This window comes from Calonectris borealis, chromosome 2, assembly GCF_964195595.1.
Source record: "Calonectris borealis chromosome 2, bCalBor7.hap1.2, whole genome shotgun sequence".
NCBI classification, from domain to species: Eukaryota; Metazoa; Chordata; class Aves; order Procellariiformes; family Procellariidae; genus Calonectris; species Calonectris borealis.
This window is the reverse complement of record NC_134313.1, coordinates 880053-906167: the sequence shown is the minus strand read 5'-3', so window position 1 is coordinate 906167 and position 26115 is coordinate 880053. Positions and strand designations below refer to the sequence as shown.

General features: G+C 64.6%; 1 protein-coding gene across 3 annotated transcripts; it reads right to left on the bottom strand.

The window, feature by feature from the left end:
* Nucleotides 1–132: 132 nt before the first annotated feature.
* Nucleotides 133–26034, bottom strand: LOC142078462 (casein kinase II subunit alpha-like). 3 transcript variants are annotated; one of them, XM_075141007.1, is made up of 13 exons: nucleotides 25925–26034; nucleotides 13581–13716; nucleotides 11226–11337; nucleotides 9411–9512; nucleotides 7185–7235; nucleotides 6116–6175; nucleotides 4971–5054; nucleotides 3231–3341; nucleotides 2600–2701; nucleotides 1524–1624; nucleotides 1157–1305; nucleotides 755–844; nucleotides 133–644 (listed from the first exon to the last, which is right to left on the bottom strand). In XM_075141007.1, the coding sequence occupies exons 2-13, from the start codon at nucleotides 13679–13681 to the stop codon at nucleotides 529–531; spliced, it is 1179 nt and encodes a 392-aa protein (XP_074997108.1). In that variant the 5' UTR covers nucleotides 13682–13716; nucleotides 25925–26034; the 3' UTR covers nucleotides 133–528. The 3 variants fall into 3 exon arrangements, with proteins under 3 accessions (XP_074997108.1, XP_074997109.1, XP_074997110.1); XM_075141008.1 differs by having other exon boundaries at nucleotides 25870–26015; XM_075141009.1 differs by lacking the exon at nucleotides 25925–26034 and adding an exon at nucleotides 13081–13168 and having other exon boundaries at nucleotides 13581–13668.
* Between the last annotated feature and the right edge of the window lie 81 nt (nucleotides 26035–26115).

Below are 26115 nucleotides of genomic sequence, written 5' to 3'. Positions count from 1 at the left end.
GAGCCGCTGCCGGCCCCCACAGGCTCGTGCCGAAGGCACCAACCCCACCCCCTCGCCCCCCCCCGGGGGGCACCTGGGTCCCCGCCGCCTGCTGCCCCCACCCGAGAAGAAGCTGCTGCTCCTGCCGTCCTGTTAGGGACATAGAAAATAAATTTTATTATTCATTTTAGATCTCTACACTGTAGTTGCATCACTAACCATGATCCTCATGAGAAGAAGGCAGCCAACTCCGTACCCCGACACAGACACAACAGAGATCAGCCTTGGTCCATCGCCAGAGCGCGCGATATTGTTACTGCACAGAGAAAAAAAAGGAACCTACATTTTTTGCTCTTTCTCTTCCATACTCAACAGAAATAAAAATAAAATTCCAGAGTGCCCCCCCGCCCCCCACCCCGGTGCTGCCTCGGGGCAGGGGCCGCCGGCGGGCGGCCGGAGCCCGTGGCGCCGGAGGGGCAGGCAGGAGGGCGGAAGGCAGGCGCGGCCCCGGCCTCGGCGCTGCGGGAAGCCGGCGGTCGAGAGGCGAGTTCAGGGCTGCACGCCGGCGGCGGCGGGGACCGGCGAGCCCAAGGCGTTGGGAGAGGAGATGACGGGCGAGGCAGCCAGGCTGCCGATGGGCTGGGAGGCGGACATGGAGGTAATACCTGCGGCGGAGAGAGCGAGCGGGTCGGCAGGAGAGCTCGGGGCCGGCGGTGCTCGGCCCTGGGGGGGTGAGGGGGTCCCCCGTGAGAGCCCCGCCGGCTCCAGCACCCACCTGCCAACATACTGGAGGAGCTGACGGGCGTGTTACCGGCAGAGAGCCCAGCCGAGGTGCCGATCCTCGCCGGGTCTTTTGCTATGGGATCTGCGGGGGCAGAGGGGAAGGCAACAGGCGTCAGCGATGGCCCCCCGCACGCCGAGGGGAGCGCGGGAGCCTCGTCGCCCCCCCCCGCCCCCACGGCCCCCCCAGAGATGGGGCAGCAGCCTCACAGGGGGACGGATGGGCAGCCAGCAAGGACGGAGCTGCGCCACGGGCACTGCCCACATCCCAATGGATGAGGGGAACCGTCGGGGTGGTGCCGGGCAGCGAGTGGTGCCAGGAGATGGGTCCTGGGCAGAGGGAGGGGAGCCGGCAGCCCCTGAGGGGCCGGGGAGGCAGGAGTGCGGGCAGACGTACAGAAGTAGGGGTGCTCCATGGCGTCCCGGGCAGTGAGTCGCGTCTGGTGGTCGTAGCGCAGCAGCTTGTCCAGGAAGTCGAGCGCCTCGGTGCTCACGAGATGCTGGTTCTCGCTGTGCACAAAGCGCTCCCACCGCTTCCGAGAGTGTCTGCGAGGAGGAGGAAGAGGAGGAGGAGAGAGCTGCATCAGCGGCGTGCCCTGCCGCTCAGCTCCCACGCCGCCCTCTCCTGCTCCGCGCCCCGACGTGGGACCCCACCAGCCAGCGCCGGGCCCGTCCTCAGCTCCGGGAGGAGCGCGGCCAGGCCGCGGGGAGGGAGGATTCGGGGAGGAAGGCCGAATCCAGCTCCCCGCTGGCCGTGCACCCACCTGCCGAGGATGTCGTTGAAGCGGGGATCGAGCTCGATGTTGTATTTGTCGATGTAGTCGTACAGGTCCTCCGTCCCCAGCACTTTGGCGATGCGCACGAGCTGGCGGAAGGGTGGGAGAAGCGGCAACGCTGAGGGCGATGGCGGAGACGGGGCTCCTGCCAGCCCAGCCACAACCCCGCAGGTCCCGGCCCCCCCGCCGTCCCTCGCTCCCCCAGCGAGGACGCAGCTCAGCGGAGCTTCGTGGCTGGGGAAGGATGCACTCCCAGTCCTCTCCAGTGTGAAAGGTGAAGGCAAGGCCTCGCAGCCCTTCCCTGGGGCAGCTGGAAGCCATGCGGAGGCGTGCCGTGCTCCTGCTCTCTTGGCAGGGAAGGGCGAGGCGCTCCGGGGCTGGCATTCCAGAGCTGGAGCGGAGCCAGAGCCTCATTTCCCCTCCTCGCCCCGAGGGCGGATGCAGCGGGGGAGCCCGGATCCCACAAACGCGGGTTCCTGCAGGCCCTTCTCGGGGCTGCGGTGGGGGCAGGGCCCGCCGGGCACGCTGCGTTCGCTGGCTGAGCTCGAGGGAGCCACACAACCGGGAAACTCCAGCCAGCTCCGAAGCCGCATCCCACGAACCCCACCGTGGCTGCGGCATCGTTTGGAGTAACCGAAACGGTGCGCGCTGCTCCTGCAGTGCCTGAGCTGCACCTCGGCTACTCAGCGCGGGGGTCAGGCAGGTGGCTCCTGTTAGCACCTCCCAGTACAACCAGTGCTTTGCTCCCCTGCCCAGTCACCCCCAGATTCAGCTCCCAGCTCACCCACTCCTCCCTCAGACAAAGCAGGGGGACAGGAGGCGCGGGGAGCACCGAGACCCGAGGGGATGGAGAGACGGGGCAGGCTGCCACGCCGGTTCGGTGCCGCCGGTTCGCTTCATGGCGCGCTCTGGGCTCGCCCAGCGCCCCCGGGAGGGTCTGCGGGAGGAGGGGGCGACGGGGGAGCGGGCAGGGGAGGGTCTGCGGGAGGAGGGGGCGACGGGGGAGCGGGCAGGGGAGGGTCTGCGGGAGGAGGGGGCGACGGGGGAGCGGGCAGGGTGCTCACTTGGTCGTAGTTGTCGTGACCGTGGAAGAAGGGCTCTTTCCGGAAGATCATGCTGGCCAGCATGCAGCCTAAGCTCCACATGTCTAAGCTGTAGTCGTACATCTGGAAAAGCCGAGAAGAAAGAGGGGAGGTCAGCGAAGCTCCGGGAGCCAGCAGGCTGCTGGGACGGCCCAGGAGGGGGGAACGCGCCCCGAGCCCCCTCCGAGAGGAGGGCAGAGCGGAGGGTGGGTTTCCGGAACGGCAGCCGGCAGGTCCACGCTTTGCCCAGGAGCGTCCCCAACGCAGGCTTCAGGTTCAGACCCTGAGCTGCGGGCGGTCGCGTCGGTCACGGGCAGAAAAGGCGACCGGGCAAGCGCGGCCACCCCAGGGGCTGTTTGGAGGACGGCAGATGCTCTCTTTTACTCTCACCTTCCCCAATTACTTCACCCCTGGGCACAGATTCACCCCGGGCAGGTTACACCGATTGCTCAAGAGCCTTTCCAGCCAGCACAAGCTGTAGCCGGGCCGTCCCCCGGCTGTAACCCAGCGGGGCGCAGGAAAGCGGGAGGCTGCAGCCGCAGGACCGCCAGCCTGCGTCTCCACACCCAGGCTCCGCTGTCGGCACGAGGGGCCGGGCCCTGCCGGGACGTACCTGGTAATCTACCAAGAGCTCGGGTCCCTTGAAGTACCGCGAGGCCACCCGCACGTTGTACTCCTGGCCGGGGTGGTAGAACTCGGCCAGCCCCCAGTCGATCAGGCGCAGCTGGAGAAGGGGGGAGAGCAGATGGGGCAACCCCGCAGGCCCCAGGCCCGCCGCTCGCCTCCCCGGCAGCCCTCCAGGCGTTTGCAAGCACTAAGACGCCTCTCCTCACCCGCCCCGCCGCCCCGACACGCAGCGCTCTGCTGCGGCGGCGCCGCGCCACAGCGACGCCACGCCGGGGAGAGGTGACAGGCGCACCTCGGGGGCGACGGCACGGCTCACGCGGTCCGGCGCGGCATCCTCCCTCCCGACGGCACCGCTGATGCTCCCCCCGTACCCTCACCCGGCTCGGGGCCCTGCGACGCCCGTCCTGCGCCCGCCCCCACGACTTCTCCTGCCTCCGACTCAGGTTTTGCATTTGCCCCCTCAGGAATTTCACCCCGTTTTTCAGATCTTTTCTCAAACTCGTCAGGATCGCTTTCGACTCCAGGGGACTTGCCGCCCTCCCCGGTTTCGCCCGTTAAACCTGCGGACAACGCACGCTCTCTGCTCCGTCAGCCAGGTCATTAACACTGACGAACACCAGGCCTAGGACAATCCCCGTGGAACCTGTGCCGCGCTGCCTTCCACTCTGACAGCAAACCACCGATAATTACTCTCTAATTACAGCTTTCCAGCAGCTTTATTCCTACCGTACAGAAAAGGCATCTAAGCCCGGTTGGCTCATGCCAGAAGACTTATTAAAATCGAGATATATGACATCTACCGTCCACAAAGAGCCTCTCCGGTGGTTTTAATGTTAATGTGGGGAGAAGGAAAGATTGGCTCAGCTCAGATGTCTGCCAGCATGGCGGCGACAACGAAACGCAGCCGGTTGGACGCGGGGCGACACCGGGCTGCGACAACAGAAGATTTCAAAGGGCACGGCGCCCAAGGGGCACCGGGGGGTTTGGCCGGCCCCCCTGATAACGGGGGCGTTCACCGGCTGCAAGAGGCTTTGCCCGTGCCGCGGGGAGACGCCCAGCCTCCCGCTCTCCGAGCAGCCGCCTTTTGAAGTCCTTTTTATTTGAGGTCCCAGCTGGCCAGCTGCTAGAGAGGTGCTGGAAGAAATCTAAAGTAACATTTACAAGCCTAAGTTACCGACAAGCAGGTGGCAAATAAAGGGAGTTTACTGGACGCAGGTGCGGGTTTTACGGTCACCTGTGTCTCCAAACAAGCAGCTGCAAATTCAGCCCCCTCCCTGCACTGGGGTCTGAACCTAACGAGGGGGCCCAGATCTAACGAGGGCCGACCGGGATTTAAAGGCGACGCTCTCCGGCCTGAGTAAGGGCTCGGGAGCGCTGCTGGAGATGGGCAGGACCACGCGGCATTAACTGTGCCGGGGAAGTTTCGCTGTTGAAACCGCAACCGTCCGCAGCAGCTGAATGCGGGATAAGTCTGTGCTGGCCTGCAGAAACAGGAGCACGAGGACGCGGGTAAAAGCTGGTTCTCTTGCCAGCGAAAAGGCTCTTCGCCAGGAGCTGAGCGGCTGGGAGAAGAGCTCACGGCCCCTGCTCACCCCTGCCGGGGCAGCGAGAGCGGGAGCTGGCACAGCACGGCTGACCCTCTCCCCTCCGAGAGGCAGAGGCAGCCCAGCGCTGCCCCGCAGCGTTCCCCTCTCCGCAGGGAGGCGGATCCGGGGCCTCGCCGTACCTTTCTGTGCTCGTGGTCAATCATGACGTTGTGCGGCTTGACGTCTCGATGCATGACCCCCATACTGTGACAGTAGTCCAGCGCCTGCGGACAGAACGGGCGCCGTCAGAAAGCCTCCCTCCGCCTGACAAGGCAGCGGGATCGGGCAGAGAGCCGGCAGCCAGAGCCGCGGTGAAGGACAAGACCCAGAGGCTGTTCTGGGACGGAGCCAGCCCAGCCGCCTCGGGCAGCGCCGAGGTCAGTCTCCGCTTCGGTGACGCCCGTCCTAAAAGCTACGGGCACGGACACGTTCCCCAGGGATCACCTCGGCCCTCTTCCAGATCCAGCGCAGTCACCTCTAGCGCGGACCCTCCCCGGTGTCCAGCACGCACCGTCACCTCTCCTGGGAGGAGACCGCCAAAATCCCGCCGCACAGGTCTGACCAGCCTGCCGCGCCGCAGACCCGTGCGCCGGGCTCTGCCCCCCGGCACAACCCCTTGAAGCCCAGCCCAAACCCAACGGCTGGAGCGTGACCGAGCGGCGGCGAGGCGGCAAACCCCGTCTCCCTGTGCCAGCCCCGCCGGAGGAGACCTCGCACCGAAGGAGACCTCGTTCGAAGGCCGCCGGTTCCCTGCTCCAACTGAAGCCCCGCGGACGGGACACTGCAGTCCATCCCGGCCAGTCTCTGCTGGTGGGGATGGCTGGGACAGGCAAGGAGAGCTCTGGGAGAGGGTTTCGGCGCCCTCGGACCCCCCCTGACCACCCGAGCAGGCTCCAGCACGGCCCCGGCCCCAGAGGCAGCTTCCAACCAAAGCCACGTCCAATACCAGGTCCCAGCGGAGGCCGAAGTCTTGCAAGAGGATGCGGGGGAGGTAAATAAGACGGCTTCGGCTTCTCAAGGACACGGTGACCTTGCACTCCGAGCCGCTCGCTAACACACTCCACAGCCACCTGCCTCTGGGCCTCCCCTCGCGCGGTGGCCCAAGAAGCCATCCCATGTGGACGGCCGGGCAACGGTCCAGCAGGGTTCAGTAGCCAAATGAACTCCACCCTCCACCTCCCACTTCTACGTGCAGACTCCCCAGGGGAGATTTAGCAGCCGGTCTCTGCTTGAGCGAGGATTTTCTTAGGGACTGCGGATTTCTCAGCCGTCCCCGGGAGCTTACCTTTAGGATTTCGTACATGTAGAACCGTATGTCAAAATCGGATAGCGTCTGGTACAATTGCTGGAAGAACGAAGGCAAGAAGCAGATTAACAAAACACAGCACGTTTATCCCCTGCTCCTGTGTCCAGGACCCGGGCTCCTCGTGGAGGCACCAGCCGTCTCTGCCGGCGCAGAATAGATGCTTGCGGAGCCACAGCTCGGGCCCAGAGGCACCAACCAGCCAGACAGCGCGCGGGCAGCTTTGTACCCCGAATTTCCCCACCTGGGAACCCCCAGCACAGCACAGGGAGCGCGCATGTGCCCTCCCTGCTTCCACCCAGGAGGGGAGCAGGGAGCTCCGAGGCCGCGCTGAGACCCAGCGCCTGGAAGGATTCACTTTCCCATCCCGAGGACGGGGTGAGGATGACAGCATGCCTCACCGCCCTCGCAAAACCCAGAGAGCAACTCCCGAGGCAGCCCAAAGCCAAGCTCTTGTCCCTTCTTTGGGACACGAATCGGGTGGGAAAAGGGTCACATCAGGACTTCCAGTGCGTTAATTACTCACTGAAAACAGACCTGAGCAGCCACAGGCAAAGCAGCTGCTGGGTCGCTAACTCCTGCAGCCTGTCTCGATAACCCTCCTCATCGCCCTCCGCTCAGCCCAGGCTCCGGGGACACGAGGCTCAACTAATCCAATGTTTCAGCCAGCAAATTGGCCAACACCAGATTGCGAATACAAGCCAATGTGGCCAACTGCTGGAGCAACGTGGCCGGGAGGAGAGAACGTGGGGGACAATCCCTAACACCAGCACTGTGCCCCTGGCTCTGCCCTTAACTGTGAAATGCGGAGGAGAGCAGCTGGCTGCAGCCCCAAATCCCCTGGCCCCTCTGAGACAGCGATGCCAGGCACTTCTGCGACGCCGTGCGCCTCTGAAATAGAGGACCGTTCCCTCCCCACCACGCGACAGCGTCGGAGCGGGTCGGGAATGCCTCTGGCAGGCAGGGCGCGATGCCTGCTCTGCAGCAGAGCCCAGATACTCCGCACCATCGTCGGATTCGGGAGGTGTCTGCAACGGCGGTGGTCGCTCACCTTGAAGTCTGTGTTGTTGACATGCTCAAAGACCAGGGCAGGCGTCCGAGACTGCAGGGCAGCGGCATCAGTTCGAGAGGCAGAAAGAAGAGAGAGAGGTTTAGTCTTCCTCAAGGCGGGAGAGTGCAGAGGGGGGCGGGCAGGCGGGCAGCTGCCCTGCGTCCAGCCCAGGGCCCTCCGGCACCCGCCGGGAGCTCCTGCCCTCGGCACGCCGGGCCCTGCCCGTACTGCAACACGCACGGCTGCAGGAGCTGCTCTCAGGAGCGCTGCCCAGCATTCAGCCGCATCCAGCGCGTTGGGGGCAGCATCTTTACACGGCCACACGCGCACGTGCTTTGCACGTACCCATTCCAGGGGCCTGATCGATGCACCCACCTCTGGGTGCTGAATGGGACCCAGCGAAGCTGGGTCAGGGCGAGACGGGAAGCAAGGGAGCTCTTGAGGTCTGGTTTATAAGAGCGGTGCCTGCCGGCATCGCTGGAGCGAGCTGCGGTTATCCCCTGGGAAGGGGCTCCCACGTCTCGCCTCAGCTGGCAGCAACCCGATCTCACAAAGACCTCGCAGAAACTCCGGCAGAAAGGAGGAGGAGGCACAGCCCCGGCCACCGCACCCCTCCCCGCTGGCCCGGCCGGGACTGCCCGAACTGCCGCAGCCGAGCAGCGTTTTCGGAGACGCCGTAGGTGGAGGAGGCGCGCAGCCCCCCCAGGAGCCGAGCGAGCTGCTGCCGCAGGTCTCACGCCACGTTTTCTGGCTTGTTTTTGTAGGGCTTGTTTTTGTAGGGCTCTCCCCACCCCTTCCCTTCGCCTTTGATCTCCTCCTCGCAGCGGGACGCTGGACCTCCGGGCAGGACTCCCAAGGTCTGCGTGCGGGGAGAACCCCCCCTCCCCGTCTGCGCAGCCCCTCCCGAATACCCGCAGGAGACCGGGTCAGCCCTTTTGGCCAGAGACCACCCTGAGCGCTTGCGCGGAGGCCGTGCCCTCAGCAGCCCCGCCAGTCCTCTGGCCCGCTGCTCCCCGAAACAGCCGCCCGCCCCGAGGCGAGAGCCTGCACCCCAGCTCCCGAGAGCACGGCCCCGCTCCCCGGCCGCGTAACCCGCCCGCCCTCCTTCCCCACAACGTGATCTGTCACCTCGAACGTCACCAGCGTTGCAGACCCCGTCTGGAAACGGAGCAGCGGAGCGAGAGCCTGTCCCCAGGGTCCCCGCTCGCCGCTATCTCCCCACAAACAGCTGCCTCTCACGGCCCGTCAGAGGATTAAGCCCGGCTCGAGTACGCCCTGCTAATTCGTCCTAATGCCGCTTTTTAATCAGAACGGCAGGCGGTACGAAGTCACGGGCCTTGGAGAAATTCAGCCGCGCTACACAAACACCACGGCTTTTATCAGTCTGCCCGTGTAAAGCCCTCGCCTCCGCTGCCAAAAGGGGGTTTGCCAAGACCCTCCGGGTGCTGCCGAGCACCGCCTGCCCCCCTGCCCGACTCAGGGCAGCAGAACTGACCCGAACTGGCAATCCTGCCCGGATCACACCCGCCGGATTAGAAACCAGCGGGGACAGTGGGATACCCCGGCTCCGCAGGGATAACAGAACTAAAAGCCACCCCTGGGCAAGAGCCGGGAGACCGGCCAGCGCCACGAAGGGAACGTCGTCTGTTTTTGGGAGGAGTGAGGGATCTCAGCACAGCGCAGCGCAGCGAGGCACGAAGGCGGAGGAAAGCCTCCCTCTGCCTGACGGGTTTGACGACGGCACAACCCCAACCTCCTCCCGCTCTCCGCCGGGCTCACCCACATCGGCCGCTGCCCGTCCTGCTCCTCGGCCTTCGCAAAGGCACCCAGCAAACAGAGAGCAGCCTGATGGTGCACGAGGCCAGGGTGGTTTGAAAGCCAAACAGCCCCCGGGGCAGAAGGCATCCCTTGCTCCCAGCCGTTTTTTCGGGACTGAGAGCAGACGGCGCCGTAGGCACAGCCCTCCTCCACCTGCCGCTGCTGGGTCAGCCAGAAATATCTCCTTCCGTTTCTACCCTCTCCTCTACTGTCTCAGCAGCGCTCGAGCGGGGAACACGCGCAGAGGTCTCCCCGGGCTGATTTCAGCTGCCGGGAGGATGCCAAGTGGGCCGGGGAGTCAGCCCGAGCTCAGAGGGAGACGTAACTCGCGGGGTGGGACGGACTCCGAAGGGCTCCCTCGCACCCGGCCAGCTGCGGGTGTCAGAGCTGCCCCTTCCCCTTCCTTACCACAGGGTCTTTCACTATGTCTAGCAGGCTGATGATATTGGGGCCTCCTCGGAGATTCTCCAGGATCTTAATCTCACGCTTGATCTTCTTCTTTTTCACAGGCTGATAAAACAGAAAACGAGAGCCGTTACCAGCAGACAGACCCCTCCAGCCGCGCCGGCACGACGGGCTGTACACGCAGCAGGGGACGGCGAAGGCGCGCGTGGTTCTTCGGTCGTGCAAAAGAAACGGTGATGAGCGGGCACCTTCTCCAGGTCTGCACAGCCCGCGTCCGACCCCCAGCAGCGCAGCCTCTCCCCTGAGAGGGCACCCAGCGTCACCCGGCCTCGCGCCAGCTCCGTGGGAGAACGGCGGGAGCGTGATTCCATGCCCGAATCACCCACATCACCCCGGAGAACGGCATCCTGTGAGCTCGTCCGTCTAACAGCTCTCCGCTTCCAAAGGAACGGAGTTTCCTGCGTTTGGGAGACCGTTGGGAGATTATTTTACCACAAAAAAACCCTGTTTTAAAGAGCAAGCTTAGTTTCTCCAAGTCCCGGGTTAAATCTTTGACTGAAACTTTGGAAACGGTTACCCAAGAAAAGCATAATCCAGTGAAAGGCCTCTAGCAGCGCGCCCCTCCCTGTCTCCGTAACTCCTCGGCGCTGCCTCCCACGCAGCCCCCAGCCCGAGCTGCCCCGGGAAATGCCCCACGCTCGCAGAGCGAGCGTAGGGACAGCTCTGGGTGCGCTCAGAGACGCCGACCCGAGTCTCGCTCCTGCCTCTGACGAGGGGATGCTCTTTCCGCCTTTCGAGCTAGCTTTCTGCTTCTCCATCGCAGGCTGGGCGAGATACGGGGCAAATACGTCAACGAGGACATTTCTCACGCGTAACCTGCCCCGAGCTTTTCTTCTCGTGTATTTCTGTTGTGCTCCTTATTGCCGTTCTCCTCCACCTTCGCTGCTCCTCTTGCAAAGGCAATGCCCTCAAGACCGTCCCCACGCTTGGCGACTCACGCATCCTACAGACTGTAATTACACACGGCTTGGTGACACCACAGAAATTAGCTGGCCACCACAAGCTGACGAGCCTAAACGCAGCTTGTGAGCCTAACGAGTGACGAGACCGGAGAAGCAGGACGGCCGGCTGCCCGTGCTCCGGGGAACCCGTCTACGCCGGGCCCAAGCTCCCGGGACACGCGGGAATCATCCCCAGGGCAGGAATCGGCTCCAACTGACAGGCTGAGACATCACGTGCTGCAACGACCTCCGCTGCAAGATGCTGGTCTGCTCATCCCGGGAAAGATCTCTGGGGTCCCGTGCCCTCGCTGGGGCGGGGAGCTGCACTCCACGAATCCAGCACGGGAATTTTATGAACTTGGATCAGAACAAGTACTTGTGCTGAACTGGTGAGATTGTGACCTGAAACGGGCCCAAGGAAAGCCTATTCCCTACAGCATCCCTACTCCCGGAGCGCCGCTGAGACGCAGCCACCTGTCAGGAGGTCGCCACCCACCGCAACCTCGCAGCGGTGACACCAGCGGGTGACAGAGAGGGAGGGCAAAGGGGACGCACGCAGAACGTCCGCGTGAGGACTTTCCTTCTGCCTCCACGGCACGTAGGTGATCCCCTGCCCGCCTGCTCCGATCTCTGGCTTGCTTGGGAAGGAGCCAAGCTGGCTGAAACTTTTGCCGTGGGGACTGACGTTTTCCTCAGCTAAGAGGAGATCACCCAAATAGCAACAGCGCGCTTCAAAGGGAGAGGGCAGGAAAAGGCGAAGGAGGGGAGGAGGCAGAAGCACCGGCAGAGGAAGAAAACGGTGAGCAAACACACCTACCTTGAGGATTTTCACAACCACTTTCTCATTGTTGGTGATGTTGATGGCTTCAAAGACTTCACTGTATTTGCCACGGCCGAGTTTCCGCACAAGCTGATAGTCATCTTGGTTGCTGTTTGAGAAACAGAGAAATAAGAGATGAAGAGATTGCACCTGGCTCAAAAGAGAGCACTGCTCGCTTTAGAGACACCACTTCTCCCACGGGAAGGTCGAGATCTGGGGCTCAGCCTACGGCAAACGGAGAGCCGGCAGTTTACCACGGTGCCCGGGGCTGGAGAGAAGCAGCTACCACCGCAGAGGAACACGCGAACGACCGGAGAGCACCGCTGGAGCGCAGCGCTGCCGGCAGCACGTGCGGCAGAGTGCTGGCTCAGCGGTTTCCACGCGGAGATGGACACCAGACCTCACGGGCGTTACGGGGAGCGCGGGGACATCCCCCTCCGTTTGCAGGCACCGCAGCCCTGCTCGCAAAACCTTCCGGCACGCCGAAAATGCCTCTGCCAACTCCCAGCACGGGCACGCTCCCTCCCAGCCTCAGCTCTCCTCCCAGCTCTGCTACGGGTGGTGCGGAGACGATGCCTTTCCACCTTTCCCTCTTCTCAGTTGCGAAGAGAGGCGGTGGGCGGCGAGGACCAGCTCGCCTGGAACTCCAGAGCCCACCAGCAGTTAGCTAATGGCAGAGACTGGCAAATTACCCGACACAAGAAGTCCCCTAGGACCCCTCCTTTACACCGCGGTGCCAAGGATCTCGCGCACCCGAGGATTTGTAAAAGTAACTATTCCGTACAAGCAATCGGAAGAAAATCAGGCAGCTCTCACCCGTCAGACCTCCGTGTGTTCCAAGGCACTAAGGTCTAACCAAAGTCACCTGAGGGGACCGAAGGGAACAGCAGAAGTATCGGCAATTATTTCTGCTACACCAAGGAGGGAAGGCACAGGGCCCCCGGGGATGTGATAAGGATAAACAAGTTGAGGAAAGAAAGGGAATTACAGGCTGGAAAGCTTGACTTCACAAGCGCCTAATTAGCAGAGACAATACAGGAGATGACTTGTCAGCACCTGAGGAAAGGAAGGAGAGTTCAAACGGGCAGCGGAGCTGCAGCGCAGCCCGCCCGCGCCAGGCCGCCTCGCCGCTTCGCCCGAGGTTACGCTCGGCAGATGCGCAGAGAGGGAGCGCGGGGAGCCGCGCGCTGCAGATGGGGAGGATTAACTCATCTGCGCTCGGAAGCAGACGGGAAGGCTCGGGGTCAACGTTAGGGAAAACATTAACTGCAAGGATTGCTTGGGTGAAAAAAAATGCCAGGGTGCTCGCAGAAGACACGGAATTACCGTCCCGGAGAGACTGCGCTCTGCCGGGCGCAGGGGATTTGGAAGTGGATAAAAAGCTTTTCATTTCTAGGTCACCGGTACCAGCGACCGGCGCGCGTTGCAGCTCGCCGGGGTTTGGGCGGAGGGGAGGGAGAGCACCGGGGAGGGCTCCGGATCCGGCCCCGGCAGCAACCCCACCGACAGCTCCTCGGGGCCCAGGCACCGGCTGACGCTGCGGCCTCAGATAAAAGCCTTATTTTACAGATTTTACCACAACTACCGAACAAAGAGCAGCCTCTGTCCCTGGCGGGCAGCGTTCCTTCAGCCCGAAGCGCGGGGCGCACGGCTCGGGAAGGAGGGTGCTCTCGAGCAGGGAGCGTTTCTTGCTGACGAGCGCTACGTTAATACCTGAGAAGTCAAAGCTGGCCCTTTGCCCAGCCCGGTGCCAAGCCAGCTGCCACAGAAAACAATCAACTGGTCGTCTTCCAGTGCTCAGAGACTCAAGTCCTCAGGGGAACTCCAAAAAAAATAGTCACGAGACTTTCACCTTCGTCCTTTCAAACGCCTCTTCACTCCAGGGCCACTCCCACGCTTCCCACCGTTGCTCCCCGTTACTCCCATCAGCGCGGAGCATCCTTCCCAGCGATAAAAACCAAACCCTTATCAGGCTTCGTTAATTAAGCGCTTGCTTCTGTGCTTAAAGCCAGGCACCCAGCTTTATTTTAAATGCTTAAATACAAGCGGCTCCACTTGCAAAGCTGCCAAGGAGCCGCAGGCTCGAGCCCGGGGCTCCCCAGGAAATCAGGCCCCCGCTTCCCACCCCAGGCAGCGCAGTCCCCTGGGCGGGCGCCGGACGGCAACGCCGAAAACCAAAACGCCGGTCCCCGCTCCGCTGGGTGCCACCCTCACACCGCGGCTGGAACGGAGGCTCCGCGACCTGCCCTGCTGCCTTCGGAAGGGTGTTCGTCCCCGCGCCGCGCAGGAGAGCGGCGGCAGCGCTCGCGCACGGGCCCTGGCGTAGGTCCCCCTCCTATCTCCCAGGCGTACCCCCATTCCACGACGTGCGACTCGTAGTCCCAGTACTCGCGGGGTCTCTGAGTGTTCACGTCTGCATAGACCCTGGCCCGACTCGGCACTGGCCCCGACATGCTTCCACGGCCAGAGGCGCAGTACCGCAATCACCCTAAAAATACAAACACACATGAATTGGGATGAGACCAAGGCACACTTGTGAGAGAAACAGGGAAAAGAGGGGGCGCGTGTCGGGGCTGCCGAGTGGAGGGGGGGCTGCAGGCAGCGAGGGCGGGCGGGAGGCAGCTTCTGACGGGCTCTCCGGCGCGGCTCAGCCCCGCGGGGAGCAGCCGGCAGCACCGCAGCCCGAGCCACCGGCCCGGTGGCAGGTCTCTGCCGGCGTCCGCGGAGCCAAGAGTTGGGCCGTCCTCTTTCGCGCCCCTTCCCAGCCCGGTCCTCTGCCCCCCCAAAACCGCGCTGCCCGCTCTGGAGGCCGCTTAAGCCGAGGGCAGAACCCCCCCGCTCTCCAGCTCCGAACGGCCCTGCAGCAGGGAGCAGCGAGCACCGCCAGGTCCTCCCTGGAGCCGCTAGCTTGGGCCTGCGCCTGCTTCCCCGACGGGAGGAAAATGGTAAAACAGAGACACCAAGGGAAGAAGTTGGCAGTGCCAAGACAGGGCCAAACGCCACAGAGCCGGGGGACGCACACGGAGAAACCAGGCCCATCCGGGATGGGGAAGGGAGCTCTGCCCGCCGGGAAGGCTGCGCCGCCCCAAAACGCAGCGCGGCTTTCCCGAAGGAGCAGCCCACAGAGGTACGGGGGCCGAGCACGGCCCCTCTCAGCCCGCGGCTGACGGCGCAGCTCGAGCCGCTCCTCCCCGGAGACGGCTCTCAACCCCCCCAGGAATTTCCCCACGTTCACCCCATCTCCACGCAGGAACAGCATCGGCTCAGCTCCTTCCACCCGCCGCCCCGGGCCGCTCCCCGGGGACCCGGCGGGGACCGAGGCAGCTCTCGGCGCCCGGCACGAGCAGAGGTTAGAGCCGGCCCTGGCAGAGGCCAGGGAGCTCCGTGCCAAACGCCGTCACCTCCCCAAGGACACGAGGACAACAAGCAGGGACGACGCGAGCCACACGGACCCCGCAGCGACACCTTGACCCACAACACCGGCAGCTCTCCAGGAGCCCACCGGCCCCGGTGAGCCCCCGCGCTCTCCTGCTGCTGGCAGTCCCTCCAGTGCACGCAGCAGGGCGGCTGCCGCAACGTGCCGGCGAGCCAGAGCCCTCCAGGCGCAACCGCGCGGTGAAATGCACCGCGTCAGCCAGCTGGGCCACAGAGGAGAGGGCCACGAGTCCCGCCGCGAGCCAGCCCAGCCGATCCCCCTCCTCCGGGCAGCGCCCAGGGAAAGGGGATACGCAGCCGTGGAAGAAATGTTTCGGCTGAACAACACAGGCCGGGAAACATGGGCAGGTGCCGAAACCGCGGCTCCTCTCCAAGGGAGGGGAAGACGCGGTGCTGAGCTGGCAGACGCCCGGCAGTCGGGCCGGTGGGCTTGGGAGGGACGTCCGGCCCTCCCACGACAGCGGGAACTAGCCTTACAGTCGGTCTTTTACCCAAAACAGAAAATATTCTGACACAGCAGCCCGGGCTCCGCTCCCGCCGTAGCAAAATCACCCGCAAGGCACGTCGCAGGACGGTCGGTGAGTCTAAAAATCAATACGGGCGCTGGCCAGGGAGGAGCACCGCGTATTTATACAGCCCTTTTGCATTTTTAATGCAAAAATGCCCAGGCTGCCGGCAGCGCTGGGGCTGGACGAACAGGATCCGGCCCCTCCGCCGCTGCAGAGGCTGCCCTGTGCTGCCCGACCCAGAGGGGAGGGAGCAGAGCTCGTTAACCCAGGAAAGGAGGAGTTTTCTGCCAGGTTAATGGGCTGCCACCAGCCCAGCCAGGACCCTGCAGCCCGGAGCGGGGTTTGGGGAGGGTGGAGGGGTGTAAAAACCACTCAGAAACTGAAAATGGAAAAAATCCACAGGGTCCCATCTGCAGCTACTCGGTGAAATGGCGTGCGCACAGATCCCGGCAGCGAGCGAAGACGTTCTGCTCGGCAAAGAGCAAAAAGAAAGCTGTTCGGAGGTAGAAAGAACATCCTGCCGTTCCGCTCCCCGCACCCAGCAAACATCCCAGGAAAGGCACGGCAGGAACAGCACAGGCTCCGAACGGACCAGGAGAGCAGGGGGCCAGGGAGAAGGGAGAGCCAAGGCCGCTGACTTCAAAGAGAACGTGCCGGGGCGCACGCAGCGTCGGCCGACGGACGCGGCGTTCCCATTTATCCTCCCGCAGCGCGGCGAGGGAGATCAGCCGGCACCGAGAAGCCAGCGCGAGGGGACGCGGCACCCTCAAGGCCGGCAGCGGGCAGGATCGGGCCTGCCTGCAAGGCCGACTCTGGCAGAGAGGTGACTTCTCTGCTGCGGCACTGCTGGCGTTGCGGATCGGGGTGAAAAGTGCTGACGGGGAGAAGAGAACAACTGCAGAGACGTTAGAGAGGGAGAAAAAAGAGCAGGAACCCTCCTCGGGGCAACGAGGCAGCGGCCGAGGAGACGGGCACAGCACCGCAGGCTCGGCACGACCCTCTGCTCCACGCAGGGGAAACCCACCCGCGACGCGCGGAGAGCAATCGCAGGGGCAGCTAACGAGCCTCGGCTCGGGGGCTGGGGTCAGCCCGGGGCGGGAGCGCTTCCCTGCTCCCATCCGCTGCAACACCGCTCACGTGCCGGCGCCGTCGATCTCCCTGCCGGCCAAAGCGGGCTCGCTCCCCGCGGCACGTTCTCCGGCGCCCGAGGCTTTCACACGTGAGGCTGGCGAAATGCGCCAGGAATCCTGTCATCCTGCCCCACTTTTCAAATATTTTTAACCTGAAGAGCTCGGGGAAAAAAAGCCAACCTCTCTGTTCTGTGCTAATTTCAGAGGGTTTTTTTCCCTCTAAAGGCTCTAATGGAAGCGGCGCGCTCTCGGGCAGCTTTCAGCTCCGTGCACCCCGGAGATGTCAACCACAGCTGGGGGCTCTCGGGCTTCCCGCACTTACCGCTTTTAACTCAAAACCACCGGCAGCAGCTCACCGGCTCCCCGTGCTTCCCCAGCACGGAGTTCGCCCCGGCTCCCCTCCGCAGGAGGGGATCTGTTGAGGATTTTTAAACTAAAATAACAAAGATAAGCGGGACGCAGCGTTCGGTCTCTCGTTAGAAGGGTGACGTCCTTCATCTTTTTTGGTAGCGCTCAGCGCCATCCCTCCTTCTCTCGGCAGCACGACCGAAACGTAAGGAGCGTTATCGGAGAGGTGTTGAGGTGCAAGGAGCCGGCGCACCTCCCGACGCTGGTTAAACTGCCCTCTGATGAAACGCGGGCAGAACAGGCAACACCCCTGCCTGGGCAGGCCCTTCCCCTCAGCACAGACACGTCCTGCGGCCGCCGGTTCCTCTGCCCCGGGCCGGCTCCGGTGCCCTCTGCCCGCTCCAACCCCCCCGTGCTCCCCAGAGGTGACTGGGTGGGTGAGACGCCGACTCCTCTCGCCCCAAATCCCCTCCACACGCGCTCTGCAAACGGGAAGCGGAGCAGCCCGAAACGCAGCGGCTCTCTGCCGTGCCCAGGTGGGTGACGGCACAACCCCGTCCCCCCAAACACCCCCCCGGGGCAGCGCTGAGTCCACCCCGGCTCCCCAACACGAGCTCTGGCAAACCGGTGACCTGTCACGCGCGGGGAGCTGTCAGCACGAAGCCGGGGACGAAGCTCCGTCCCCTCTCCCGGTCGCCCGCCCCGTCCCACGGCACACACCACCGCCCTCCGGCTGGCCCTGGCCGACCGCCGGTGGTGGGGGGAACCGGCACAGCCCTCGCCGAGGGCGCTGCCCTGAAATCCTCCCCGAGCTCGTCTCCTCTGCAAGGCAGCGTCTCTCCAAATCCCTCTTTGCTGGGCTTTTCCTGCTGCTCTCCTCGGCCAGGACCGTGCCTTCCGGGCTCTGGGAAAAGCCACAAGCCCTCATGGCACTAAATAACCTCGCAGCCAACAGGACTTCGGGAGGAGGCAGCAGAGAAGGGCGAGCCGAGCGTGCAGACACGGAGAGCAAGAGTTTGATATCCGCGTTTCCAGCTCTGGATAACAAACCGGAGCAACTCGGTGGACTGAAATGACGAGGGAAGCGGCTGCAGCCGAAACCAAGAGGACAGAAGCAGCCTGGAAACGACAGCCAGGCTGGAAGCAGCTCATTAACTGCTCCACATCCAACCTCAAAGCCTGGCTTCTCCGCTCAAAGGCAGGCTGCGAGCAGAGGGGAGGATCGGAGAAAGCCCGCTGCTGCCTCCCTGCCCGGCCGGCGCAGCTCCCGAGTGCCGCAGGCTCCGGGACCCTCCCAGGTCCTCCCCAAAACGAAGAGGAAAAGCCCTTCCCCACAGACAGGAGAGTTCCCTCTGGAAGCGGCCGCAGCCAGAGCGGCTTCCAAAAAAGCGGCAGCTGGATCCCACCACCACCTAAGGCAGGCAGCCGCGGCGAGGGCGGGCTAGGCGAGACCCAGCAAGGCTCCCCGTCAGCCCTAGCCCTGCGCGAAGCCGCGGCTCAAGGCAGGCGACGTCGAACCGAACTGCAGCACCGAAATACTCCTGTGCACGTGGCTTTTGCAATCTTGGGGCTGCTCTGGAGGGAAGACACACGGTGGCTACAGAATCACAGAATCATGGAGGTTGGAAAAGACCTTTAAGATCATCGAGTCCAACCGTTCACCCAGCACTGCCAAGTCCCACTACACCACGTCCCTAAACACCACATCTACACGTCTTTTGGATACCTCCAGGGATGGGGACTCCACCACTGCCCTGGGCAGCCTGTTCAGTGCTTGACAACCCTTTCGGTGAAGAAATTCTTCCTCATATCTAACCTAAACCTCCCCTGGCGCAACTTGAGGCCGTTTCCTCTCGTCCTATCGCTGTTACTTGGGAGAAGAGACCAACCCCCACCTCACTACAACCTCCTTTCAGGGAGTTGTAGAGCGCGATGAGGTCTCCCCTCAGCCTCCTCTTCTCCAGGCTGAACACCCCCAGTTCCCTCAGCCGCTCCCCATCAGACTTGTGCTCCAGGCCCTTCACCAGCTCCGTTGCCCTCCTCTGGACACGCTCCAGCACCTCCATGTCCTTCTTGTGGTGAGGGGCCCAAAACTGAACACAGGATTCGAGGTGCGGCCTCACCAGTGCCGAGTACAGGGGCACGATCACCTCCCTGCTCCTGCTGGCCACACCAGTTCTGATACAGGCCAGGATGCCGTTGGCCTTCTTGGCCACCTGGGCACACTGCCGGCTCATGGTCAGCTCCCACTTTCCAGCAGCTCCAAGGGAGCACGCATGCTCCATCCCGGCCGTACTGCCGGCACAGGACTGTCCACACAGCCGGCTCAACGCGGGCACCTGGATCCGAGGTCGGCGCAGCAGGCACTGCCCTCACGCTGCCGAGCCGCTCTCCGGTGAGACTTTAATAAGCATGGAGGCAAAGAGACCAACTTCACGTCCTCCCTTAAACTCATCGACAAGTTAGGAATGCTCTCGGGAGCATCTTCCACACACCACGCCAAGGGAGAATCCATGAAAACACTGGGAACACGATGAGCCAGGGAGGACGCAGGGAGAGCGGAGGCACGAGCAGGGCACGGGCGGGGAAAGGCAGCTTGGCCACAGCTCCTCGAATACCCGGTGGTGGGGCAAAACGGCACTGGCCAAAGCCCAAGGGCAGACGGCACAGCGAGAAGAGGAAGATGAAGGCCACCTTCCCCTCTCTGGAGGTCAGCACCACTCTGGTCTTGCCTCCTGCCAGCCTCAGGAGCTTTCAACTAGCCCCTTGACAGATTTAGTGGCCCCGTGGCACGCTCGCCCTCAGGGTTTGTGAGGACAGCCACCTCTGCACGCCCCAGGGAGCCAGGAGCCTCACGAGAGCCCGGGTCGCATTCAGGGGAATCCCGAAGGAGATCCCTGGGCTGCGGATGCTTTCCGATGCCACCATCCCTGCTGACAACCTGCATTAGGCTGCGATACAGAAACTGCTCAGAAACCAGCCGCTTGCCCCCAGGAAGGCGAGATCACGGTACGGAGGAGCAACAGCGGAGCCTCACCGGTTTGTATCTGAGCGGCAGAGGCAAAACGCAGCAGGAAAAGCGAGGACAGCTATTCCCAGGAGAGATGCTGCTTCCCCAACGGGGCCGATCGCTCCTCCTCCCGACTCTCCGGCTCCCAGATCCCGGAGCGGTAAGGAGCAGGGAAGAGCAGGGAAGTCCCTGCCCCGCGGCTAGGGAAAGGGAGGGTCACCCGCAAAGGAAGAAGCGCATTTGTTCTTCAAAGGGATACAGGGCTGATATTCAGCGCAGGAGTTAAGGATCCGGATCAGATCCGGCCCGTGGGGACAGAAAGCGATTTTCCTTCTCTTCCCAGCCGCTGCGCTGGCCTGACACACCAGCGGCTGCGGCGAGGGCACGAACGTCCTGCTTCTCCCACGTAAAGGGATTGCGCCCCGATCACCAATTAAAAACACTTAAAACGGCCACAGCATTTTTAAAAACCTGCCAAAGCCTCTCCTCAGCACCGGCTACTCAGGAACGGCAGGTTCGGGGTACGGGGTATGGGTAAGCCCTCGCTGGGCAATTTCAAGCCCCAACGTGGGAGAAGACCGTAACCTTTCTCTCCTGGAGCTCACCACCCCCAGCCACCTCTGCAAAGGGCTCACCCGACCTCCCCGCAAGCTGCTCCCCGTTTTTAATGCCCTCACGGTCCTTCTGGGGTCTTGAGAGAAGCGGCCGGCCCCGTCCGATGACGGGTAAGAGGGCTGGGGCTCCCGGCTCTAAATGCGGGCTAGGTGATCCCCCACCCGAGGTGGTCAGCAGGCCCTTGGGGACAAGCAGAAGAAAAGGAGCGTCCGTCCGGTTCCCATCCGCCCGCTCACCCCATCGTCGTGCCCTCAGCAGGGACTGGGGCTTCAGAGCCCTGTTTCAGCCCCAATTATTCTAAAATTCAAAGCTGCTCAACTCCAGAAGGGACTGCCAGACTCCCAGGCCTGTCCCCTCCTTGCTCAGCGGGCACCGCGCCCCCCTTGTCCCCTGCGCCGAGTAAAGCGACTTTTGTCAGGCTACAGCTTTCGCTCTCCGGGTGACAAAATTTTGCAGCCACAGCCAGAGAAAGCTGATTAAGCTTAATCCCGCCGGAGCCCTTGTCCCTCCCAGTGCGTCTCCGGCCCCATCGCTTCGAGGAAGGGCAATGTCTCTTCCCTCGCTCCAGCCACTAATCGGGCATCTACGCTGAAGGCACAGGCACGGTGCAGGCAGGGCAGCGCAGGCAGAAAGCCCGGCCTGTGTCTTCACCCGAGGCCCCGGGCAGCACCACCTGGATCGGGACACGGGACTGGGAGCCGTCTGGCCGGATCGGGACGCGGGCCTGGGAGCCGTCTGGCCGGATCGGGACGTGGGACCGGGAGCCGTTTGGCCGGATCGGGACACAGGCCCGGGAGCCGTCTGGCCAGATCGGGATGCGGGCCTGGGAGCCGTCTGGCCGGATCGGGACGTGGGACCGGGAGCCGTTTGGCCGGATCGGGACACAGGCCCGGGAGCCGTCTGGCCAGATCGGGACACAGGCCCGGGAGCCGTCTGGCCGGATCGGGACGCGGGCCTGGGAGCAGTCTGGCCGGATCGGGACGCGGGCCTGGGAGCAGTCTGGCCGGATCGGGACGCGGGCCCGGGAGCCGTTTGGCCGGATCGGGACACGGGACCGGGAGCCGTTTGGCCGGATCGGGACACGGGACCGGGAGCCATTTGGCCGGATCGGGACACGGGACCGGGAGCCGTTTGGCCGGATCGGGACGCGGGCCCGGGAGCCGTTTGGCCGGATCGGGACGCGGGACCGGGAGCCGTCTGGCCGGAGCGGGACGCGGGACCGGGAGCCGTCTGGCCGGAGCGGGACGCGGGCCCGGGAGCTGTCTGGCCGGAGCGGGACGCGGGCCCGGGAGCCGTCTGGCCGTTAGCACACCGCCGCACTGAAACTCCGCAGCCGAGCTGGCTGACTGCAGCCGGCTCAGGATTCCAGCATGAAATCCCAGCGCTGGCACCAGCGCACGGAGGGATGGACCCGGCGTTCCTGCTCGCCCAGGCAGACGTGCCCTTAGTCGTCCTCTGGACAGAGAAGCCTCTCGAGCCAGGCACTCAATAATGTACTTATTCGTTTAAATCACTATAATTGCTTCGTTACGTCCAAACCCACAGCAGCGAACCGTCTGGAAAGGCAACGGTTTAGGGTGAAATGGCTCCTTTGCCTGGACAGGGTGGGCTCAGCTGACTCCGTACACAAATATTGTCACGTTCACCCCATCGCTCACGAGGAACCGTGCCCCCTCTCCCACGGGATCGAGTCATTGAGGTCGGAAAAGACCCTTAAGATCATTGAGTCCAACCGTTCACCCAGCACTGCCAAGTCCCACTACACCACGTCCCTAAGCGCCACGTCTACACGTCTTTTGAATACCCCCAGGGATGGGGACTCCACCACTGCCCTGGGCAGCCTGTTCAGTGCTTGACAACCCTTTCGGTGAAGAAATTCTTCCTCATATCCAATCTAAACCTCCCTTGGCGCAACTTGAGGCCATTTCCCCTCGTCCCATCGCTGTTACTTGGGAGAAGAGACCGACCCCCACCTCGCTACAACCTCCTTTCAGGGAGTTGTAGAGCGATGAGGTCTCCCCTCAGCCTCCTCTTCTCCAGGCTGAACACCCCCAGTTCCCTCAGCCGCTCCCCATCAGACTTGTGCTCCAGGCCCTTCACCAGCTTCGCTGCCCTTCTTGGGACAGGAACCCAGCACCCCCGCGCCCACCCACCTCCAGCTCAGCTCCCCAACCCGTTCCCCCCCGGGGGGGAGCGGGGAGGGAGGCTCAAACGCCAGACCCCATCAGGCAGGAGCCGGCGTGGGACCGATCGCCTCTGCCTCCTCATCCTCCATCCCTCTTTCCACGTCCCGACCTGGACCTCTCGCCTCAAATCCTCTCCCTCCGCCCCGACCTCGCTCGCCTCCGGCTCCTCGCATCTCTCCCCGCTGCGTTTGTAACCACACGTTCACGCACCCTGCGGAGCGAGGCCCGGCGAGGCGCTGGGACGATACAAACCCTCCCAGCCCCGAGGAGCGGGAGCCATGCGAGTTGTCGCCGCATTTCGGCATCGTTGTCCCGTTGCCGAAGGACTTCTCCAAAGAGCCACGGGCACCGGAGCCGCGGGCACCTGCTGCCGAGTTTGGTCAACGCCGGATTTGGGGGAGGAGGGGAAGCAGCAAGGGGTTGATGTCCTAAATCAGACATTTCCACATTGCACGGCGAGTTTCAAGGCGGCCGGAATAAGCAGGGAGATTTCAGAGGAGGAATCGGCTAAAAGCTGTGGCAACGGCACCTTCCGCCCCACCAACGTCTCCCGCGGCCAGCCGGGAACCCCGGTCAGACCACAGACCGACAGCGCGGCACCCGTCAGGGCACCTCCCGGCAGCTACGGCTGCGTTTCGCTAACAGGTCACGACCGACCGCGCCGGGAAGGGCCCGGGCGGTCCCCAAAAGCGAGGTGCTGCACCCACCCCCCTGCCGCCCGGTCGGAGAGTAGAGTAGAATTTTTAGAGGAAAAGATGAGAATCTGGGAAAAGTAAAACACGGCGCCGGCCCCGGCCCGGCCGTACCGCGCTCGCCCGCCCCGGCCCCTCTCCTGGCAGCCGGCCATGCCCACACGCCATCGGCCGGCACCGACCGCTCGGCAGGACAACACGCCAGAGACACGCGTGGAGCCTGGCAGGCGCAGGCAGCGCAGGCAGGTGCAGGCAGCGGTGCCAGCTGCCCGTCCCTCCTCGCAGCCCCCCACGGTACCCCAGCCCCAACACGCACCGGCGGGTCACCGCCTCACCCGTGCAGGACAGGGGCCACCGCACAGTGCCGGGCACCTCTGCCCGCGCCACCCCCCTCCCCGCAGCGCTGCTGCCCTGCCCCACGCCCCCCACGACACGGGGCACCTCCCTGCCCACACCTCACCCAGGCGAGCCTCTCACGAAGGGGACCCCAAGGCCTGGCGGCCCACAGGGACCCCGGCAGCGGGGCAGGGACCCCTCTGACAGGGCCCCTGCACACGGCTGGGCACACCCAGACCCACACCCCCCCAGGGCTGGGCACGCCGGGACCCCTCGGAGCACTGCCCACGGGGTGCCCCCCCAGCGAGCCCCCCTCCCCACACCGCCGTGCCCCCCTGCCCCCCCGTCCTGTTGACACCCAGGTCCCACAGCCCCTGGCGTCCCCCCACCCCTGGGTGTCCTGCTGATGCACCCATCCCCTGTCACCCCCCTTCTGCACCCCCAGCGCCCCCTTCCCCCCCACACCCCGCTGCCCCCCACGCCTCCAGCGCTTGCTGCCCTGTCCCACACTCGCCCGCACACGCGCCCCACACGCACCCACACACCCGCCCATGCTCACCCTCACACCCCCCATACGCACCCACACCCACTCACGCTCACCCTCACACCCCCCACACGCACCCACACCCACTCACGCTCACCCTCACACACCCCATATGCACCCACACCCACTCACGCTCACCCTCACACCCCCCACACCCACCCACACCCACTCACGCTCACCCTCACAGCCCCCACACCCACCCACACCCACTCACGCTCACCCTCACACCCCCCACACCCACCCACACCCACTCACGCTCACCCTCACACACTCCACACGCACCCACACCCACTCACGCTCACCCTCACACCCCCCACACCCACCCACACCCACTCACGCTCACCCTCACAGCCCCCACACCCACCCACACCCACTCACGCTCACCCTCACACCCCCCACACCCACCCACACCCACTCACGCTCACCCTCACACCCCCCACACCCACCCACACCCACTCACGCTCACCCTCACAGCCCCCACACGCACCCACACCCACTCACGCTCACCCTCACAGCCCCCACACGCACCCACACCCACTCACGCTCACCCTCACACCCCCCACACCCACCCACACCCACTCACGCTCACCCTCACAGCCCCCACACGCACCCACACCCACTCACGCTCACCCTCACAGCCCCCACACGCACCCACACCCACTCACGCTCACCCTCACACCCCCCACACCCACCCACACCCACTCACGCTCACCCTCACAGCCCCCACACGCACCCACACCCACTCACGCTCACCCTCACACCCCCCACACCCACCCACACCCACTCACGCTCACCCTCACACCCCCCACACCCACCCACACCCACCCACGCTCACCCTCACAGCCCCCACACCCACCCACACCCACTCACGCTCACCCTCACACACCCCACACCCACTCACGCTCACCCTCACAGCCCCCACACCCACCCACACCCACCCACGCTCACCCTCACACCCCCCACACGCACCCACACCCACTCACGCTCACCCTCACACACCCCACACCCACTCACGCTCACCCTCACAGCCCCCACACCCACCCACACCCACCCACGCTCACCCTCACACCCCCCACACGCACCCACACCCACTCACGCTCACCCTCACACACCCCACACCCACCCACGCTCACCCTCACAGCCCCCACACCCACCCACACCCACTCACGCTCACCCTCACACACCCCACACCCACTCACGCTCACCCTCACAGCCCCCACACCCACCCACACCCACTCACGCTCACCCTCACACACCCCACACCCACTCACGCTCACCCTCACACACCCCACACCCACCCATGCACCCCCATGTTCACCCTCACCCCCCCACTCACCCCCCCCAAACACGCGCTCGCACACCCCATCACCCCACCCCCGCACACCCCATCACCCCCACCCCCCCACGCCCTCACACTCGCCCCCACCCACTCACACTCACACCTGCAGTGAGGCACCCCCACGCTCACACTCTCCCACCCCCACACTTTCACATCTCCCACCCCCACGCTCAACCCCCCCCCCCTCGCCCACGCACACCCCGCTCACCCCCCCCCACACTTTCAATCTCCCCCCCACGCCCCCCCCCCACGCTCACACCCACTCCCACACCATCCCACCCTCCCCCCCCGCACTCCCCCTCCCCTCAGGCCTTCACTCCCCCCGCCCCTCCCCCCCTCCCCTCACGGACCCCCCCTCCCCTCACACACGCGCTCCCCTCCCCCACTCCCTCCCCTCCCCCCGCTCACGCCCCTCCCCCACCCTCCTCAGCCCTCCCCCCCCCGCCCCGGGCGCAGTCCCCCCCCTCCTCCCCCGCGACGCCCCGCTGTCCCCTCACCGGTCGGGCCGGGGCCGGGGCGGGGGCCGGGGCGGGGGCCGGGGCCGGGGCCTACCTGGCCGAGCGCGGCGGCCCGGCGCTGCGGGGAGGGGCGCTGCCTCCCCTCCGCTGGGGGTGACAAGATGGCGGCGGCTCCTGGCGGCGGCGCCCTCGGACGGGCCGGGCCCCGCCGGGCCGACAGGGGGCGCCACCGCGCCGGCGCCTCGCCGCCAGGACGAGGCCGGAGCGCCGCCTCCCGCCCGATGC

Excerpts from the sequence above, each read along its gene's own strand:
- LOC142078462 (XM_075141007.1), bottom strand. The coding sequence starts at position 13,681 with ATGTCGGGGCCAGTGCCGAGTCGGGCCAGGGTCTATGCAGACGTGAAC. Across the intron at positions 3,342-4,970 it reads TTGACCACGAGCACAGAAAG|CTGCGCCTGATCGACTGGGG; the intron begins GTACGGCGAGGC and ends CCCCTTCTCCAG. Across the intron at positions 1,306-1,523 it reads TTCAACGACATCCTCGGCAG|ACACTCTCGGAAGCGGTGGG; the intron begins GTGGGTGCACGG and ends TCCTCCTCGCAG.